At 54.7% G+C, this 17,577-nt stretch overlaps 2 protein-coding genes across 3 annotated transcripts in view; both read right to left on the reverse strand.

The window, feature by feature from the left end:
• OPTC (opticin) overlaps positions 1-1,813 on the reverse strand; it is a 3,077-nt gene extending 1,264 nt beyond the window's left edge. The window contains exons 1-2 of the mRNA XM_042833767.1: positions 1,571-1,813; positions 1,011-1,155 (exon numbers count right to left, since the gene is read on the reverse strand). Of these exons, the coding sequence (XP_042689701.1) occupies positions 1,011-1,155; positions 1,571-1,813 (388 nt within the window). The remainder of the gene's footprint in view (positions 1-1,010; positions 1,156-1,570) is intronic.
• A 3,743-nt stretch (positions 1,814-5,556) lies between these two features.
• LOC122168396 (proline and arginine rich end leucine rich repeat protein) lies at positions 5,557-15,143 on the reverse strand. Of its 2 annotated transcripts, none has more exons than XM_042833695.1 (3): positions 12,460-12,535; positions 7,768-8,728; positions 5,557-6,474 (listed from the first exon to the last, which is right to left on the reverse strand). In XM_042833695.1, the coding sequence occupies exons 1-3, from the start codon at positions 12,478-12,480 to the stop codon at positions 6,296-6,298; spliced, it is 1,161 nt and encodes a 386-aa protein (XP_042689629.1). In that variant the 5' UTR covers positions 12,481-12,535; the 3' UTR covers positions 5,557-6,295. The 2 variants fall into 2 exon arrangements, with proteins under 2 accessions (XP_042689629.1, XP_042689630.1); XM_042833696.1 differs by lacking the exon at positions 12,460-12,535 and adding an exon at positions 15,053-15,143 and having other exon boundaries at positions 5,558-6,474.
• Positions 15,144-17,577: the final 2,434 nt, after the last annotated feature.

Raw genomic sequence — 17,577 nt, forward strand, 5'->3', positions numbered from 1 at the left:
CACAGCATGGCACAGCACAGCACAGCATGGCACAGCACAGCACCTCACTGCTCAGCACAGCACAGCACAGCATGGCACAGCACAGCACCTCACGGCTCAGCATGGCACAGCACAGCACCTCATGGCTCAGCACGGCACAGCACAGCACCTCACGGCTCAGCATGGCACAGCACAGCACCTCACGGCTCAGCACGGCACAGCATGGCTTGACATGGCTGAGCATGGCACAGCTGGGCTGCTCCATCTCCCTTGAGCATCCCAACCAGCAGAAGAAGGGTCAGGAAGCACTAGCCTGAGGTCTGCTAATAAATGAATCTGCTCAGGATCAGGGTAGCTCCTATGGGAGAAGGGTAGATGCAAGGTTCCCAAGCACAGCAGAGTTGCACATAAAGCTCATTTGGACGCATTATTTTTTCTCACAGAAAAAATGTGGCAAAAGAAAGCAAAAGAAAATAGTTTTGTATTGAGCAAAACACTTTACTCCACTGTGCAAGCAAGGTGGTCCCAGCAAAGCTGGGCAGGGGCAGCAGGAGAGGCAAAGCTGGGTGCCTCCCATGCAGGCTTCCTCTCCCCCAGGGCCACCAGGCTCTATATCCATTAATGGGAGAGTTCAAAGCAGAAAGGCAACAATTTCCCTCTGCCTCCTCCTTAATTTGTCCCAGTCCGGAATCACAGAAAATGAATAAAGATATTTATCCCTCACTACAGGATTTTAATTGTCGCTAATCTAATTGCTACTCTGTCCAACTCTCACAATGCCTGTGCTCATTAAGATGTTGCTGGTGTTTGCTGGAGCTCATTTCTCAGAAATGTCTTGCTGCAGCACTCCTGCCTGCTGTGTGATAAGGCAAACCCCAGCACCCCTCCTCTTCTTGCTGCATGGGCAGAGCAAATAACTGCTGCTGTCTGCTGTTGGAAAAGAGTTTGCTCTCTTTCTTGCAGAGCACAATCCATGCCTACCCTGGGCCGTATGGCTGCAGTGGATGGAAACCCTGTCAGTCTGTGCTCACCCTGCGCAGTGTTGGGTCCCGGTGGTGCTGGGCGGGTGGGATTGGTGGTAGCCAGAGGCTGCAACTTGGGTGTTGGAGCTGCTGTGCCCAGCTCTGGCAGAGTCCCGCGGTCCTTGGGGCGAGGAGCCAGAGTCCCAACCTCGATCTGCAAAACAGATGGGGCATGAAGGCTGAGCAAGTTCTCCCAGTCCCCTTTGGGGTACTGGACACCTCTCATAGGAAAGCCAGCTGCTCCTTCAGCAGCTTTCCTGGCCCTTCAGAATCTACTCTCTACTACCCAGAGGGATGCAAACACTTTTTCCTTGTCTTCGCATGGTTCATCCTATAGCAATACTCAGCCCAGGCAGGACACAAGGAAGCAGGAGAAATTTGGGATTGGGTAAAGCCTTCCCAACAGCAAAACAAGTGGAAGAAACACCAACGCTCATAGGCTTGTGCAAGGGGCCGAGTTTGTTCTCCAGCCATGGCCCACAAGAACCAGCTGTGGTCCATTTCTCGGGGCATCCCCTGCCTCCTTCCCCAGGTGAGCCCTGCCCTACATGCCCTCCTGTTCCCCTCACCTTGGGAGCCAGGTCACCATAGTCATAGAGCTCCTCATAGTTGTTCAGGTCCATGATGTCCCCATAGCTGTCCAGAGTCATGTCATAGTTCTCCAGATCGAGGTTTTCATAAAGCACAAGGTCAGGTTTTGGCTTCTCCACCTTCTTCCTTTCCTTCTTGGCTGGGACAGCCCAGGTTGCTCCCAAACACAGGCTGGCGATGCCCACCCAGGCCAGAGTCTGCATCCTGTGCCCTAAAGCCATCTACCCTAAGACAGCTGCAAAGCGGTGAAAGCAAAGAGAAGGGCAGGAAGGCAGGATGAGCACGCTGGCCTCGCTCTGCAGCCGTGCCAGGGACTGCAGTGGGGGATGAGCTTTTATTTTCTTCTCAGCCCATTTCACGCCTGGCTGCACGGCTGTGCAGGAGAGGCCCCAAGCAGCTGGGCTGCCCTCACTTTCCCAGCCCTGAGGAGGTGATGAGGGGCTCGGAGCACCACCCACTCCCAGCAAGCAGAGCAGTCTGGCCCCACCCACTCCCAGCAAGCAGAGCAGTCTGGCCCCAGCAGCCCCCCAATACAACTCTCCCATACAAACAACCCAGAGTGCATCTGGTTCGAGAATGCTGCTCCTAATTTCCACTTTTCCTGCAGATCAAACCATTACAAGAGCAATAAAATCCATTAGCCTCCTGTGTGCAACATCAACACCCAGTTCACCCAGACCCACCGCTCACCCCAACCCTACATGGAGCCACTGGGCTCAGTGCAGAAGGAGCAGAAAGAAGGAAGACAGCATGCACATACCCCCTTTCCCCTCCTTGGCACAGAACTCCGCTCCTGTGGGCTGTTGCTGGCCTGGAAAGTGCTGCTGGGTTTTTAATACCTGGAGAGGATCGGTGGAAGGACCTGGCGCAGTTCCCGCTGTGGGGAGAGGTAAGACATGGCCAATCAGACTGGCAGCCTCCAGCTGTCCCCAGCACTCCACTGCGACCTTACTTTGTTTCCACGGACAAGCCAGAGCCGTGGTGGCTTTCCTCCAACTGCCTGGGTTTGTGTTGGGGCTGTGATGGATGAGATGGGATGGCATCAGGACCGTACTCTACTCCCTACACTCTGTGTCCCCAAGGATGATGGGGACACGCAGTTCTTTTCAAAGAGGGCATAGTGGGCTGCCCCAACAGCCCAGATCCTACCAAGGCAAGGAGCAATTTCTACATGTGGCTGTTTCATGGATGCAGGATTGGCAGAGCATCAGGTGCAGCCCCAGCTGCTGAGTGGGGTTTCCATCAAGGTGCAGTGAGCACCCCAGCCTTGGGGAGGGTGTGCGGGGACTCCTGCTCCCCAGCCTTTGGACGTCCTCGCTCAGCACATGCCCAGAAGCAGCCAAGTACCCTGTGACATTCGGCTCATCTGCCCCCCTCACTTTTCCCCTCTGCTCAGTCCCTCTGTGCAGTGCTGTTTTGGAAACTTGGAGCGGTCTGTGGAGAGGGAGCAGGCACAGACTGGGAGCAGCACCACTCTCACCACCAGAGTGGGGTGGGAGAAGTTCCCCTCTTCCCCTCCATGCACCCACGTGTGCAGTAGAGCTGCTGGCTCCCTGCCACCTGCGGCTCCTAGCCCTGCTGCATCCTCTGAGTGTTGAGGATGTGTCCTACAGGGCTAGGACACCTCAAGATGGGCTGGGTGTGCACACCAGCCCCTTCGGCTCCATCAATACTGGGCAGCACGGTGCACATGCAGCCACCCACCACTGTGAAAACGTTCATCTCTCTTGCACACAGATCGCAGCCCACACGCTCACCCACCCGAGACGTCATGCCCATCTGCCACTTCTTTCTGACAGGCAAGGACACCCTCGCAGCGGGGACCATCCTTGTCCACGCACCCACAGGCCCAGCACACCCAGCTGTGTGGTGTGGCTGAGCTGTCCCACACACGTCCCATGTCCCACGCACGTTCCCCTCTTGCCAAAGCAGCCCCGGCCCCCTCGGGAAACAGTGGAGCAAAGGGCTGCCGCTAATCCCCATTAAGCCCCTCATTAGGCGGCTCAGCAGCCACGGTGATGGAGATGACATGGCAGCTCGGGGGCACCACGGCGCAGCCCCCCTTGTTTCTTCAGTGTTGGGTTCTTTGTCTCGAGTGGCAGCCACGTCGAAGCACGGGGTTCATGTGCCCATCACAAAGTACAGATTTTATTCTACAGCAGAAAAACAGGAGAGCTAGCTGCCTGCTCTGTATGGCGCATGCACACACCTGTGTGCCCCATGCCAGAGCCCACACGTTCCCTCCAGACCCACACCCACCCTCCCTCTCTGCTCATGATTCGCGTGGGGAGAGCAGCAGCAAAAAGAGATTTTGAACCTGCAGTGATGGGCAGAAGATAAATTGCTGCCCACACCGATTCTGCTTGTGTGAAAGCACGCATGCAACCCGCACAACCACAGCGCTGGGGGTCCAGGCTTATTGCAGTGTGTCAGAAATGCTTTTCCTACATGTCCCAAAGTCCACCTGTGCCAACCGGAGGGGCAAACTCACCCCAAAGGCATTTGTCTGGCTTTCCTGGGAGCACCAAAGTGAGGTGGGGCACTTCAGCCCCAGTTTGAGACAACCCACCCCAGTGCAGTGCATGCAGCCATGCTGGGACAACAACACCCATCATCTGCATCCACAGCCCTGGGAGCTGCAGTCAAAGTTGGGCATTCCTAATTAGCAGAACTGTTCATTAGGCCAGGCCCATGCTCCAGAAACCTGATCACCACAGGTAGAGGAGAGCCCTGGGTGAGCAACAGACAAGCTCCAGCTTTTGGGAGGGCTGCCCTGTGCTGCCAAATGGAGCTGCTCCCATGCAACAGAGAAGATGCAGAGACAACCACAGCTCCAGGTCCCTTGTGAATCTCTTTATTTTCACTGCTGCAGAGAGTAGGAGTGAAAATACCATTAAGTTGAAATCAGTTGAGAACTACATATGTCTCTAGATATATCTGTACAGTCTACCAGTATATATACACATTATATATAAATATATACATAGGGTCTCCGGGTCTAAGGTTGAAACCTGTCAAACCCAACAAAGCCCATTGGAAGAAGACTTGGAGAGACTCATATTATTTAAAAAATCCTGAATATCATGGGAGTTTGCTGATCCTTCCTGTAGGAAGCATGCCCATCCCTTCCTGGGGAGTGGGACACAGTGCCTGTCCATGCCCACCCCAGAGAAGGGTCACTTTGGGGGATGAATACCAAGGCTGGTTTCTTTGGTTTATTGCTTTATATTTGTTTTGATTGGATTTTTTTCTCCTCAAATGTAAGTCCTGAGAATCAGGAAGGAAAAAAAAAAAAAGAGTAATCCCCTCTAAACCCGGACACCCTATATACGCAGGCACAGCTATCCAAGAGGGAAGTGATACATGTGGAAATGGGGAGAAGAGGGGATAAAAAACAGCTTTTCCAAAAGAGTAATTTTCCCTTTTCTTTTCCTCTCCTTAAAAATAATAATAATAATAATAAACAATCAAAAACCACAAGGCAAAACCAGACGTGTGTTCGGTCCAAGAAAGCGACAGAGTGAAACCTGCAGGAGGTGGGGGTGCAGAGAGGAGGGGAGGGCAGGGCGGGGGGAGGTCACCCAGCCAGCAAAGCCCAGATGTTCTTCACGTCAGCATCTCAGCACGGGGGCGGCAGGATGCGGGGGGGGGGGGGGGGGGGGGGGGGGGGGCTAAACCCGGGCGCGGGGGGCAGAACCAGGGGCGTGTATTGCAACCCCCCAGGCAGCAGCAGGGGTCGCCCCCCCCGCCCCACCCCCCCCTCCACCATCTCCTGCCCAATCGCCCTCAGCCACGCCGCCCCGAGAGCAAGGCTGCGGAGCTGCAGGAGGACGGCGTCCCGGCCCCGGGCCGTGGCTGCGGCCACGAGGTGTCGTTGCCGGCTCGGCCCGGCGGTCCCAGCCGGCGCCCCGCGCACCGAACCGGGCGGCGGCCGCGGGACCTCTGGGGAACGCCCCGGGATCGGGCTGGGACCCGCAGCGCCGCTCCGCCGCCGTCGGTTGGAGGTGACCGCAGAACCCGCTTGGATTGATGGGAGGCGGTGCGGGGACGGAGGGCTGCGCTTCCCAAAGCCGGGAGTCAGCCTCAGCGCGTGCTGCAGCCCCGAGCGCAGGGATGCAGCTGTCCCCAGATAGGCCGGTCTCGGCTTTCGTGGCTGTTTGGGTTTGGTGTTTGTGCAGAATACTGCTGCTCTGAGCTGAAATAGCTCCATCACAGGGCTGTGTGATTGCTGTCCTGCAGCACCGCTCGCTCCTGTGCCATCCCTTCCCCAAACAGCCTCCTCATCAGCTCCACCAGGACACGCTTTGGCTAGGACCGAGCCCATCCTCCCCAAACTCTGCCAGGTCCAGGGGAGAGATGAAGCCAGCTCCAGTGCTGGCAAAGGGCCAAGTGGGGAGGGGAGGGGGTGAGGGCAGGGGCAGGGTGACAGGAGTGTGACAGCATAGTGAGAGGTGACAGCCCCCCATGCAGCCCAGGCTGATGCTGGGACCTGGGACAGTTGCTGCAACATGATGCTGTCCTGCAGACAACCCCCGGGTACACAGAAGCCACCGCAGGCAAGGAAAGGGGGGAGGGAGGGGATGAGGAACAGAGAGGCCAGAGTGTGAGCAAGGGAAGGGGGAAGCAAAGAGAGTCCCGAGTGTCAAAAGCTGATGGGGTTCAAGTCTTTGTGCAAAGCCAAGTCATAGGAGAGGCACGCAGGGCTAGAAAACCACGGACTGCAGGAGGCGGAAACACATCATCAGGTCCAAGGGGATGGGGGGCTTCAGGAGGTTCCCGTCCAGCCGCAGGTACCGGAGCCGGGGCACGCTGTCCAGGTCGGAGGGGGAGAAATCCTGGATGGACATCAGTGAGGTGGGGCAGATCTGCGTCCCATTGATTTCTGCAGGGAAAGAAGGAGAAGAAGGGCATGGGTTAGAGGTAATGAGGAAAAGGAAGGCAGGGTGGGATGCTAGAGAACCATCCCCCTCTCCTCCATTTATTTGTCGCTATCTTCATAGGGTCACCCCCACAGTGGGTTTGCTTTGCTATCAAAGGGAGAATCCCCAGCCCCTGCAAGGGGCAGGGTGCAGACCAAGCAAGAGAGAAATCTTGCTTTTGTTCAGAAATGAAGCAGGTCACTCAGCCAAAGCAAGGTGAGGAATACAGAGAGCCAATTTGGAGACAAAAGGGATCATCACAACACGGTCAGTGCTTGGCAGGTAAGAAGACAGCTCCTGCCTTGCCCCTTCCTGATGCCACAGCCAGAGCCCGGTCCACAATTTTACATCTCCGTGGCAGCACACTGCTCTTCCATGTAAAGCTGCACAGTCACTGCCCAATAAACAAACACTGCAGCATGTGGAAGTGGTGGCGTCACGTCACCTGTTGGGACCAATGTCCTGCCTGGCAGCTGCTCCACAAATGAGTATTCCCTGTGCAGGTCCTGCAGCCCCCAAACCAGAGCCTGAAATATGAGAGCCCAGCTCTCTTTCCCCAATGCACAGAGGGTTTCTGGCAGGAGTGCAGCATTCTTGCTCCCCTGCAGATAGCAAGGACAGCAGGTCACTGGACCTCTAAAAGCAGAAACATCTGGCTTGACCAGGAATGGTTCTCTGCCTTCTTCTCTAATGTGCTGGCTGTGTTTACACACTTCACAGGCCAGCACCATCAAGTCGCTATGCTTTGCCTGGAGCAGCGTGAAACTGCTGAGGTTGGTTTGCCAAGACAACCTCCATCACAGCCCTGTTCTCCTTGTTCCTTCCTCTGTGAGGCTCTGCTTGAGAGTTAATCTGGGTTATTTCTAACCATCTTGACTGTGTATTTGGCATCAGTTTGTAAAACATGCACAGACACTCTTTTCTGAGCAGCCCTATTTCTGAACCCTGGTGGGGAAGTAACTGCTTCAATGACTGCTAGCCCCTAAGAACATCTGCCCATGGCAACGAATAAGAAAAGCCTTGCAGCTCTAAGGGCTATTCAGCCCTGCTCCTCTGCTGCTACCCTCATCTGTGGTTCGTCCTTCACCTCGTGCAAACCCACCTTCATTTGCCAACGCTAAAACCTGAGCTCATCTCACCACTGCATCCCCCCTTTGAAAGGTTCATGGGTGAAAAATGCCCTTTGGAACAAAACTCTTGCCATCTCTCAATCTATCTGCTTCCCAGATCTCTCCCGGCTGGCCAACGTGACTCACTTTCAATGGAGTTGTTGTTCAGGTAGAGGTGCTCCAGCTTGGCGCTGATGAAAGGGACGTTGGTGAGCTTGTTGTGAGCTAGGTGCAACACCAGCAGGTTGGTGAGGTTGAAGGAGTTCTTGGGGAGCCCCTTGTCAGAGATCTGGTTGTAGTTGAGTCGGATGAACGCCAGGTTGGGAAACTCCTTGAAATAGTCACTGGGGATGTCTTCGATGTTGTTCCTGTCCAGGAAGAGCTGGTGGATGGCACTGGGCACCCCAGGCGGCATTTTCCTCAGGATGTTGTGGGCAAGGTTGAGTTGCATGAGATTCTTGAGTCCTTTGAAGGTGTTTTTATTGAAAACTCCATCACTGAGCTTGTTGTGGTGCAGATCCAAGAGCACCAGGTTCTCCAGCTTGTTGAAGACCCCAGCAGGGATCTTGGAAATCTGATTCCTGCTCAGGCGCAGCTGCTCCAGGTTGGGCGGCAGGAAGGCAGGCACCTCCTTCAGCTGGTTCTTCTCCATGTAGAGGAAGATGAGGTTTTCCAGCTTCTCCAGGACCCGCCTGTCCACTTTCCGGATGCGATTGTTGTCGAGGTTGACCCATTTCAGCTCTGTGGCATTCCTGAAGGACTCCTCCGGGAGGTCATCGATGAAGTTGTTCTGGAGGTAGAGGTAGTGGATGCGGGATGGGATGATGGGGACCTTCCGTAGGTTGCGGCTGTCACAGTAGAGGGCAGAGGGGAAGTCTGGGGGACAGTAGCATTCTCGGGGGCAGTCAGGGAAGATGGAGGGTGGGCCAGGCGGCAGGGGTGGGGGCAGCTCGGTGGGCTCCACGGGTTCAACAGGCTCGACGGGCTCAGGAGGCGGGCGGGTGGGTTTCCGTGGAGGCTTCCTCCGCTGCCCACTCACCTCTGAGATCAGCACAAGAACAAGTGGGAGAAGCAAGCTAAAGGCCAACTTCATGGTCCAGATGTTTGCCTAAGTGAGACAACAAGAGGTGGGTTAGGAAGAATCACAGAATCCTAGAATGGCCTGGCTTGAAAAGGGCCACAATGCTCATAGATGAGCAACCCCCTGCTGTGTGCAGGGTCACCAACAGCAGACCAGGCTGCCCAGAGCCACATCCAGTCTGGCCTTGAATGCCTGCAGGGATGGGGCATCCACAGCCTCCTTGGGCAACCTGTTACAGTGCCTCACCACCCTCTGTGTGAAGAGACCAGTTTAGGTTCTGCATCATCTCCCATCACCACAGTCTCTGGCACCAGGAGTTACTCCACTACTCTGCCAGTAACCTGCTATTTTTTCTCCTGCCCCCTGGGAGTTATCTTTACATCCAACCCCTTTCCCAAGCATGAGTTCACTGAGATCTCCTCTGGCTCAGCTTTATGCCATTGGGGGTTGCTTTTTTTCCATTTCATTTGTGTTTTTGTAGGGCTTGTCTCTTTTCTTCTTTTTTTTTTTTTTGGTTGGTTGGTTGGTTGGTTGATCTTTACTTTTACTTTTTTGGCCTTTCAAAGAACAAAACACAGCTGAGAGAAAAGTCACCTACAGCAGGGCACAGAAATGAGATCAAGGTAACCCTACTCATTCCACATTAAGAGGGAAGAGAGCTACACAGGGGTCCTAAAACTGCAAGGAAACTGTGCAGTAATTCTGGCAAAAGACGAGCGGTCATAAAGACAGGCAGGGAGGGCAGAAATCCCCTGAATAGAGCAGAGGTGAGCAGATGGGCCACGAGGAGCCATTTTCTTGCTCTGAACTGCAGCATCCCTTCAGCTTCAATAAGCAGCATCTCCTGTGGTGGGAAGATGTCCCCAGTGTGGGTTGGGAGCCTCACTGCACCCTTCTTCCAGAAGGATGGATTGCCCTTTCAGAGGCCCTGATGGATTAGGGTTAATTTTGCTCTTGAGCCAAAAAATCAATGATTCAGCAACAAACTGGCTGAGCAACAGTAGCAGGAGGCCTGCAGCAGCTAGCAGAGCAGTGAAGATGGATAGTGTTGTGCTTCAGGGACCAGGATTTAATGCAGGACGGCCCATTTCTAAGGCTGTGTGATAAAAAAAGGACATTTGCAAGATTACGATTGGACAATACTGAAGATATTCTGCCATATGGCTCCCTATGTTACCCAAATAACTGATCCGTCACCTCCAGCCCCACTGCAGGGTGCTAGGCTGGGCTGGTACTTTAGGGGGAGTGCAATAGCAGTGGGGGATCTAGAGGGATCAGACAAGGCCTCTGATTGTCCCTAGCCATTGGGAGCCCCTCCTGGACACCAGCCCAACAGCTCACATCCCCCACTTCTCCTTCTCAACCACATTGTGATTTCTGCGGTTGTTACTAAGCCCACGGAGGCTTTCTGTCCCATCCCTGTTGCCTGAAACAGCAGCAGCAAACTTCTCTGCAAGATTTTTGCTGGGTGCTCTCCAGCTGACAGCTTGGAGGGTGGCAGAATCCAGCTCTTTGCAGATGAGCTCCCCAGAAAGCCTGGTGAAGGAGGTGCTTTGGATGCTTCCCAGGCCAGCTGGAGCAGGCCAGGTTCTGTACTTTCTGTGCAGGCAGCAGATACCTGGGGGTGTTTGTCAGGCTTCTACCAAAGGCATTTGGCACTCCAGTGAGAATGGAGCCCAGGTGGATGAACAGCAAAGCAGATGGAGAAGCTGGGCAGAACCGGGATGGGAAGGGGAACCAAGAGTGGGGAGACAGGGAGGAGGGTGGGGAGGAAGATGAGACAGAGAGGAGAATGGATCTCCCAGGCTAACTGAGCAGATGCCGTGGGAGACATTACAGCTGGGATAGCAGCATGAAGCAGGAGGCTTTGGTGATGCTGGAGCTCAAATCAGTCTGCCTCAAGGTATAGCAGCACCCACCACCAAACCCCCTCCTGTTGCCTTTTCCTGGCATGGAAATGCCTGTCTAGGTCCCCTCCAGCATAACAACCCCCTTTCCACTCCAACTCTGGTGGGTGCTTCTTCCAGCCCCTGAGGCTGTGCCAGCCCTGCTCCCTTTGAAGCAATCCCATGCATTCCTGGGGCTCAAAGTAATTGACTTTCTCCTTGAAAAAAAACCCTGTTCCCACCCCCAGCCCTCCCCTGGCCTGTGTTACTTTCCTTTTTGTCTCACTCCACTCCCATCTGGCTCTGTTTAACCCTACAAGGCTCCCATGCCTGCTGTTTTCAATCAGAGCTCTGGCATCTCGCTGGGGGAAGGGAGGAACAGGGGAAGAGCAGCACCGCCAGATATTCAGCTCAGCAGTATTGCAGTCAGTTCCCTTTGGGGATGTACGTGCATGCTTCTGTGTTGTTGGAGGACAGATTAGACAGCAGGCTGCGGAGTACAGACAAATTCCCAACACACAGGCCCCTCCCTGGCCCCACAGCATCCCCCTCCTCTCCAGCCACGTCCCCCTTTGCACACCCTCTCCCCCCACATTATCCTAAACTTTTGTGCGGGCTTTTGCATCAGCTCCAAAACTCAGCTCTGGATTTTCACATCCACAAAGCCTGGTGGAGTGGGGGGAGATCTGATGCCTGCATTTGGCTGGTGGTGGAGGGAAGAGGTGTTTGGGATGCAGTACGCTGCTGTTCAGCGCACTCTTTGGTGCAGCCATTCAGCTCCTCCCTGCCGCAGGGGCAACTCCACCATGAGGGGCGAGGACGAGGTTGCCCCATTGCCCCATCAGACTCAAGAGCTGAGTCAGCTTTCAGCCCATTCAGAAAACACCTGGCACGTGAGTGCTGTCACACACACAGCCATGCTGCCCCCTCCGCATGAGCCTCCATCACCACAGGGACTCTGCAGAAATAGTGTCTGAGCCAGAAATCCAGACCCAAGAGTGACAGCATCATGTGCTATTTGTCAGTGCAGAAAGAAAGTGTCAGCAGGCAGATGCAAATCCTCCTAACCACTGTACTGCCTGCAACCTGCAGCCTGCGGGGCCAGGACTGCAGCCGGTCTGCCCACTGCTTCCATCGCACGCACAGAAAGCAGCACCCTCTCCCCTGCAATTTGCACGCAGCAGCTCATGGCCTGTGGCACCCACGTCCAGAAAAACATCACCAACCAGTCTTTTTGCAACAAGCCTGAGGCTGCTATGAGATTTACAGTTGCCTCCAGCACACTGGAAGGTTCAAAGCTGGCTCTCCCTGGACACAGAGCCATCAGCAGTCTGTTATTTGTCGACTTTCATACCACTGAATTCACTCACATGAATGCAAGAAATAGATTTTGAAATCCCACACCCTGATCCTGCATGAGCACTGGCTGCTGAATCTGTGGCAGTATCTGCTCTGCAGATGCCTCCACCTTTCCCATCGTGCTCTGATGGGATGCCTCCCCATCAGAGACACCTCCAACACCTCTCCGGGGTGCCTCCCCAAGGAATCCCTGCAGTAGGAATAGAGTTAAATCATGAAGCAATGAATGCCTTCAGGAAACCAACTGCTCGCTGCAGAGGAAAGCCCCATTCTGTGAATAGTTTTAACAGTTCAGGCGCCTCTTGAGCCATGCTGAGTGGCTTGGGTGCAAGACCAGCATCTCCTACAGGACCCTGGTTGGAGTTATGGCAAAGCCTCCAATAAATGCCAGCCTGGAGCTTTTCCCAAGAAGAGACAGCTGTGCATTCAGTATCCCATTACAAACAACAAAAATTCAGCACAACAGCTGGAAATTCCATCCCCAAACAACACTTTGCTTTCCAAATAGTTTACCTTTGGTGCATCTGAGCCCATTGCTCCGAAGCAATGCTTGCTGCTAGCGCAGCGACCGGTGCAGAAATCACAGCTTCTGGAAGAGGAGGGAGTTTTGTAAAGGCTGCTGGGAGATTTTAGGCAGGCACAAATCACATCAGTCTCTCTCAGGTGCCTCCTGCCCTCGGGGCTGCCTCCAGGAGCAGCTGGGTATACAGAGAGCAGCAGCAGGCTCTGGACAGATGTTTCTGGGACCCCTCCTCCTGTGGAGGGGCCAAGAGGGATAAATAAAGGGGACCTTTGTCTTTAGGAAGGTGAGGGTAAAGACTTGATTGCTGCACCATTACATTCCAGCCCATTGCCAATAGCCCCCCTCCCTTCACAGCTTTCCCACTGCTACCTCCATCTCTCATTTCATCTCCACTCCCCAGGCTGGAAAATACCCCCAGCTTCCCTGTGAACCTGCACTCTACAGCAGAACAAGAAATAGTGACTTTAAAAACAGCCAAAAGGAGCCAGCAAAGAATCCCTATTGGTCTCCCTCCTGCTCCAATCTCCATAACAGCCCATTAGCTCTCTACGAGGTTCTGGGTCTGATCAGTTTTAACCAAAACAGGGGGTTCTTTATCCAGCAGTGCCGCAGTGCTGGAAATGCTGGAAAACCACAGTGCACAGTGCCAGGCTGTCCTCTGAGGGAGGCAGACATGCTGCCACCCGCAAGTTCCTGAGGCGCCTGGGGAGCACAGCAGAGCAGAGCAGTGATACAACAGCCCTGCTTGCCCTTTCCCAGTAATTTCCCAGCCAAAAGACAAGCTTTGGGCTGCTGATCCAGCTGGGGTTGGTGCTGCATTTCTTCTCATGTGAACATGCAGGACATGGGTGTCCCAGGGGACCAGCTGTAGTCCGGCTGCAGAGCAGCTCAAATGTGAGCATGGGCTCACAAGCAATGCCTGTGGGCTCAGCTTGAGGACTGCGGGCTGTGGGGATGGCGATGCGCAGCCCATGAGTGCTCCCCCCACTGTGTCACAGTCACCAGACTCATTGCGAAAAGCTCGTTGTGTTTGCCACGACCGCTTCCCCCTGGGATGGTCTGTGAGAAGGCAACGCAGGCAGAAAGCACCACTGCTGCTTCCTCCATCTCAGCAATTCCTCTCTTCTCCTCCTCCTCCCTGCATGCCCTGAGGCTGCTCCTGGCTCAGCCCGCACACCTCCATGCTGCACCCACAGAAGCAAACCCCCATGCACACCCCACTCCCCTCCCAGCAGACGCATCGTGCCAGCTCCGCTTTTGTAAAACGTTGAGAAACACTCCCTGATGCTTTGTCAGCTCCTTCCGCCTCATCCCTTTCTCCCAGACTCTTCCCAAGGCAGAGCAGACCTCCCACAGCCATACTTCCATCCCTCCTGCTGGGAGCACCCAATCCATTGCCCTGCAGCACAGAGGGGCACCCAGGAACCGGCGCTCCCCCAGGCTATGGGATGCTGCAGCCCAGCACCACATAAGGCAGCCCACAGCTCCTAGGAAAGTTTCCAAGCCCTCACATGCTGCGTGCTTTGCATTCGGCTGCCAAGAGAATGAATTTCTGTTTTTCATCCTTTTATTTATTTGTTTCTTTTCCTAAAAGCATCCAGCTCTCAAAAAGGCAAAGAAGGGCAGGTTTGGTGTAAAACTGAATCTCTTCTGCACACCAAAATTTTTTTTCCAGGATTTAAGTGAGCATCCCTGCCCCGTTGCTTTCTCCCTTCGCCTGCTGAAGCAGGCACAAAGAGCCGGCTGTGAGCCAAGCTGCTCCATCTAATGGGGTGGCAAAGGCAGTGTTACGTGCCCTGGGAGTGGGCTGCGTGTTCCAGGCACAGACATTGCCTGTTGGGTAGAAAAGCTCAACCACCGTGCACAAAAGGATGCTAAAATTGCTCCTGAGGCACCCAGATGTTGTTTGGCTGCCTCATCCCACCTCGCTGTACAATCCCAGCCTTCCTCCTGTGGGAGCAGCACCCTGCAGCAGCCCCCCACCCCATTCCCTGCAAACCCAGAGCTCAGTGACCCGGTGCCACAACACACAGAGTGACGGAGGTTCCCTGGGAGCAGTCCTGACTCCAGAGGTGTGCGCTCTCCTCTCAAACTCTCCCACTCCTTGAACACTTTCCGCACTGCTTTCCCAAGCAGGAGATTGCTCTGGGCACGGGGTGGGCTGAGCAGCCCCCTGTCCACCCCCAGCACTTCTACCCAGCTGGAGAATTGAGCCTGCGTGCGGTTGGGAGCTGCCACAGAAAGCACCTGGCAGTTGGCACAACGCTGTCACACACGGGACTTAGTTCTGCTTTCAGCCCCCTCCACCCCCAGCCCTGCACCACGCTGAGCAAAACTCTTGCAAAAACAGAGCAAAGTGAAGGAAAAAGAGACTCCAGCTGCGGAAGAACAGAAGGAAAAGAAAGAAAAAGAAAAAAAAAAAAAAAAAAAAAAAACGAAGAGAGAGAAAAGGAGCAGCGAATGCTGCTGTGCATGTAAGAGACGCTGGAGAGGGCAGGAGCATCGTGGATCAGTACAGTGTCCAGGCTGGGACATCGGGCAAGGCGAGGTGAGCCTCGGGGGAAGCGCCTGCCCACCGCTTACCTGCGTGCACCTCTCCCTCCTCCTGCCTCTTATTAATCCCCAGGGCAGTTTCCCTCTGGCTGCCTCCCTCCTCCTCCTCCTCCTCCTCTCCACGAGTGAGCGGCGGCCGAGCGCGCGGCGCTGCGCGGGGGTTTTGTTCCTGGGAACCGCGGGCGCGGGGTGGGTGGGAGCGCGGGAGGCGGAGGGCTGGGATGGAGGCGAGATGACAACAATAACGTCTTTATCTGGCAGCCAAGCGCTGCGGGCTCCGCACACATGGCCTGCCTGCCGGAGGGCTGGCGTTTAATAACAATTCCTTCTGCTGCGGAGGCTGCTCGGAGCCCGTGTTTAAAAACAAAGCTAATTAATAATTTCAATAAGCCCTTCCCTTGCCACGGCCCCTGCTCCAGGAGCGTGCGGTTGGGCCGGTGTTTTCCAGCTGTGCTTCTGATTACAGAGGGAGCACAGAGCGCGGGGACTCTGCGTGTGCCACCCATCCCCAGAGCTGTCCCACGCGAGGCGGTGACACGGCACGGGGACACACAGCTGCCCTCTGTCCTGCAGAATGGAACCGGTCCCGTGCAGGGGTCTGGACGATGGCATCATAAGACATGGTACGGGTTTCATTCGCTGCCAGTTGGTGAGAGCTTTAATTCAAATCCCGATGATGCTCAGTGAAGAGGAAGGAGCAGAGCTCTGGCAGTGCTGGGTGGCTGAGTGGGACGTGGGTGAAGGGCTGTGGGATTTTACCCTCAGGCAGGTCCTGGGCTGGAAAATTGCTTTGTGCAGAGGGGATGTACTGAGGAACCTCAGTGCTGGGGCTGCAGGGATTGGTGGGCTGGTGGGTGCCCAAGGGGATCGTTTTGCTCCCAGGGGCTCCAGGTGAATATTCACTGTGCTAAGAAATAGCATGGGGCCAAGCAGGGAGTGCCACAGGCACAGCAGGCCATGAGCATCCCCATCCCAAGCACCACTCAGGTTTGGGGGGCAGGGGCTCCCACGCTCCTCATCCTCCCTCCAGCCATGTGGATCTGCAGGAAGGGCCAGGAAAAGCTGTTTTTGCTTAAAGAGAACCTGGACCAAAACCTGCTGGACACTGGCAGCTGCCTGGCAGGGGCTGATACTGCACTGCCCCATTTGGCTGATAGGGCAATCAGCAGTAAGCTTCAAACAGCCAAAATCATTCCCTCCCCAAAACTCCCCCCAGCTGGCATCCCCCGTTTGGCCCTGAGCTCCCTGCAGCCCTTCTGACTGTTCCAGCAGTGGCCTCTTCCTTGCTCCATAATGGGGGTCTCACTGGTGACTGATTCCTGGGAGTGTGATGCCCCAGTGACATGGATGCCCCAAAACCTGCAGGACACCGAAGAGGCACAAAGAGAAGCCATGTTGGTACTTCATGTTGCTTAAACAAAGGGTTGAGATGGAGACGTGTTTGCCAGCTGGAGAAAGATCAAAATCAATATGGAAAGAATATGCTGTTTTCCAGCATGGAGATTAACACCAATTGCTTTGAAAAAATAGTTGAAAGCCTCCAAATTGAAACGAACACGGCTATTTTTAATGTGTTTAGGTTTTGCTTTTTTTCCTGTTACCTAATACATACTCAGCTGAGCACAGAGGTATGCACAGGGGAAACTAAGGCACTGTACAGGGGCATTTCTTGCACAAAAGCTTTCCTGCAAAGCCCAGCACGGAAAGGTCTCCTATTCCAGACTATCCACTGCATTGTAAGAGCTGTGAAGCTGCTCGCACAGCTCCCATTGCTGGGAAGAACAAAAACCTGTAGAAAAATCCTGCAAATCTGAATTTTACTCTCAGCCAAGAGACTTTGTTGAGTTTTCTTTCTGTAGGAATTTCTCACGGAGTCCAAGTTCTGAATCCACCTTCAAAGCTGTCCTGGTTTGGTTTGTGAGCTGCAGCCCTGGCTGCCACATGGCATGGTTGCAGAGAAACCTTTCCCAGCTCTTGCAGGCAAAAGGGATGCTGGAGGGCAGCCGGTGGCATGCCTGCTCTATGGGTTTTGTTGGCTCTGGTCATCCCTGGTACCACCTCCCTTTGGTTGATGCCCCTTCCCATCCTGCTTCTGGCCCTCCCTCGTGCATTTGCTCTGCAGCAGAAATACCTCTTTGGTCTGGCGGATGTAGAGAAGGAAATGTCTGAGTGTGAAGGCACCAACAGGCAGAGCCAGGGCTGTGAGAACGGCCTGTCCCCACCAGGCAGAGCAGCAGGCGGCTGCTGAAGGCGTCCATGCAGAGCAGGGAGCTCTGCTGTGGGCTCTGAGGCTGCGCCTGGATGGGCATGAGCTGCAGCACACACAGGGGGAACAGCGGGCAGAGAGGGCTAGGGATGGGGGTCTGAGGAAATCTGTGACAAGAGCACTCTGTGAAAGCCATTTAAAGCCAGCAGCCCCAGGGCTGTAAGAAGTAGAATTATGCAGTGCAAGAGACTTCTCAAACGCTGACAAGCAAAGAGTTGAGCCCAGGCTGGGCTCCTCTTCCCCGTACTACAGCCCGCGATGCCCAAAGGTAATGCCCAGGACAGAGGAA

The sequence above is a fragment of the Centrocercus urophasianus genome, unplaced genomic scaffold (genome assembly GCF_019232065.1).
Source record: "Centrocercus urophasianus isolate 14NV4802_14NV808 unplaced genomic scaffold, USGS_Curo_1.0 seq_42, whole genome shotgun sequence".
Taxonomy (NCBI): Eukaryota; Metazoa; Chordata; class Aves; order Galliformes; family Phasianidae; genus Centrocercus; species Centrocercus urophasianus.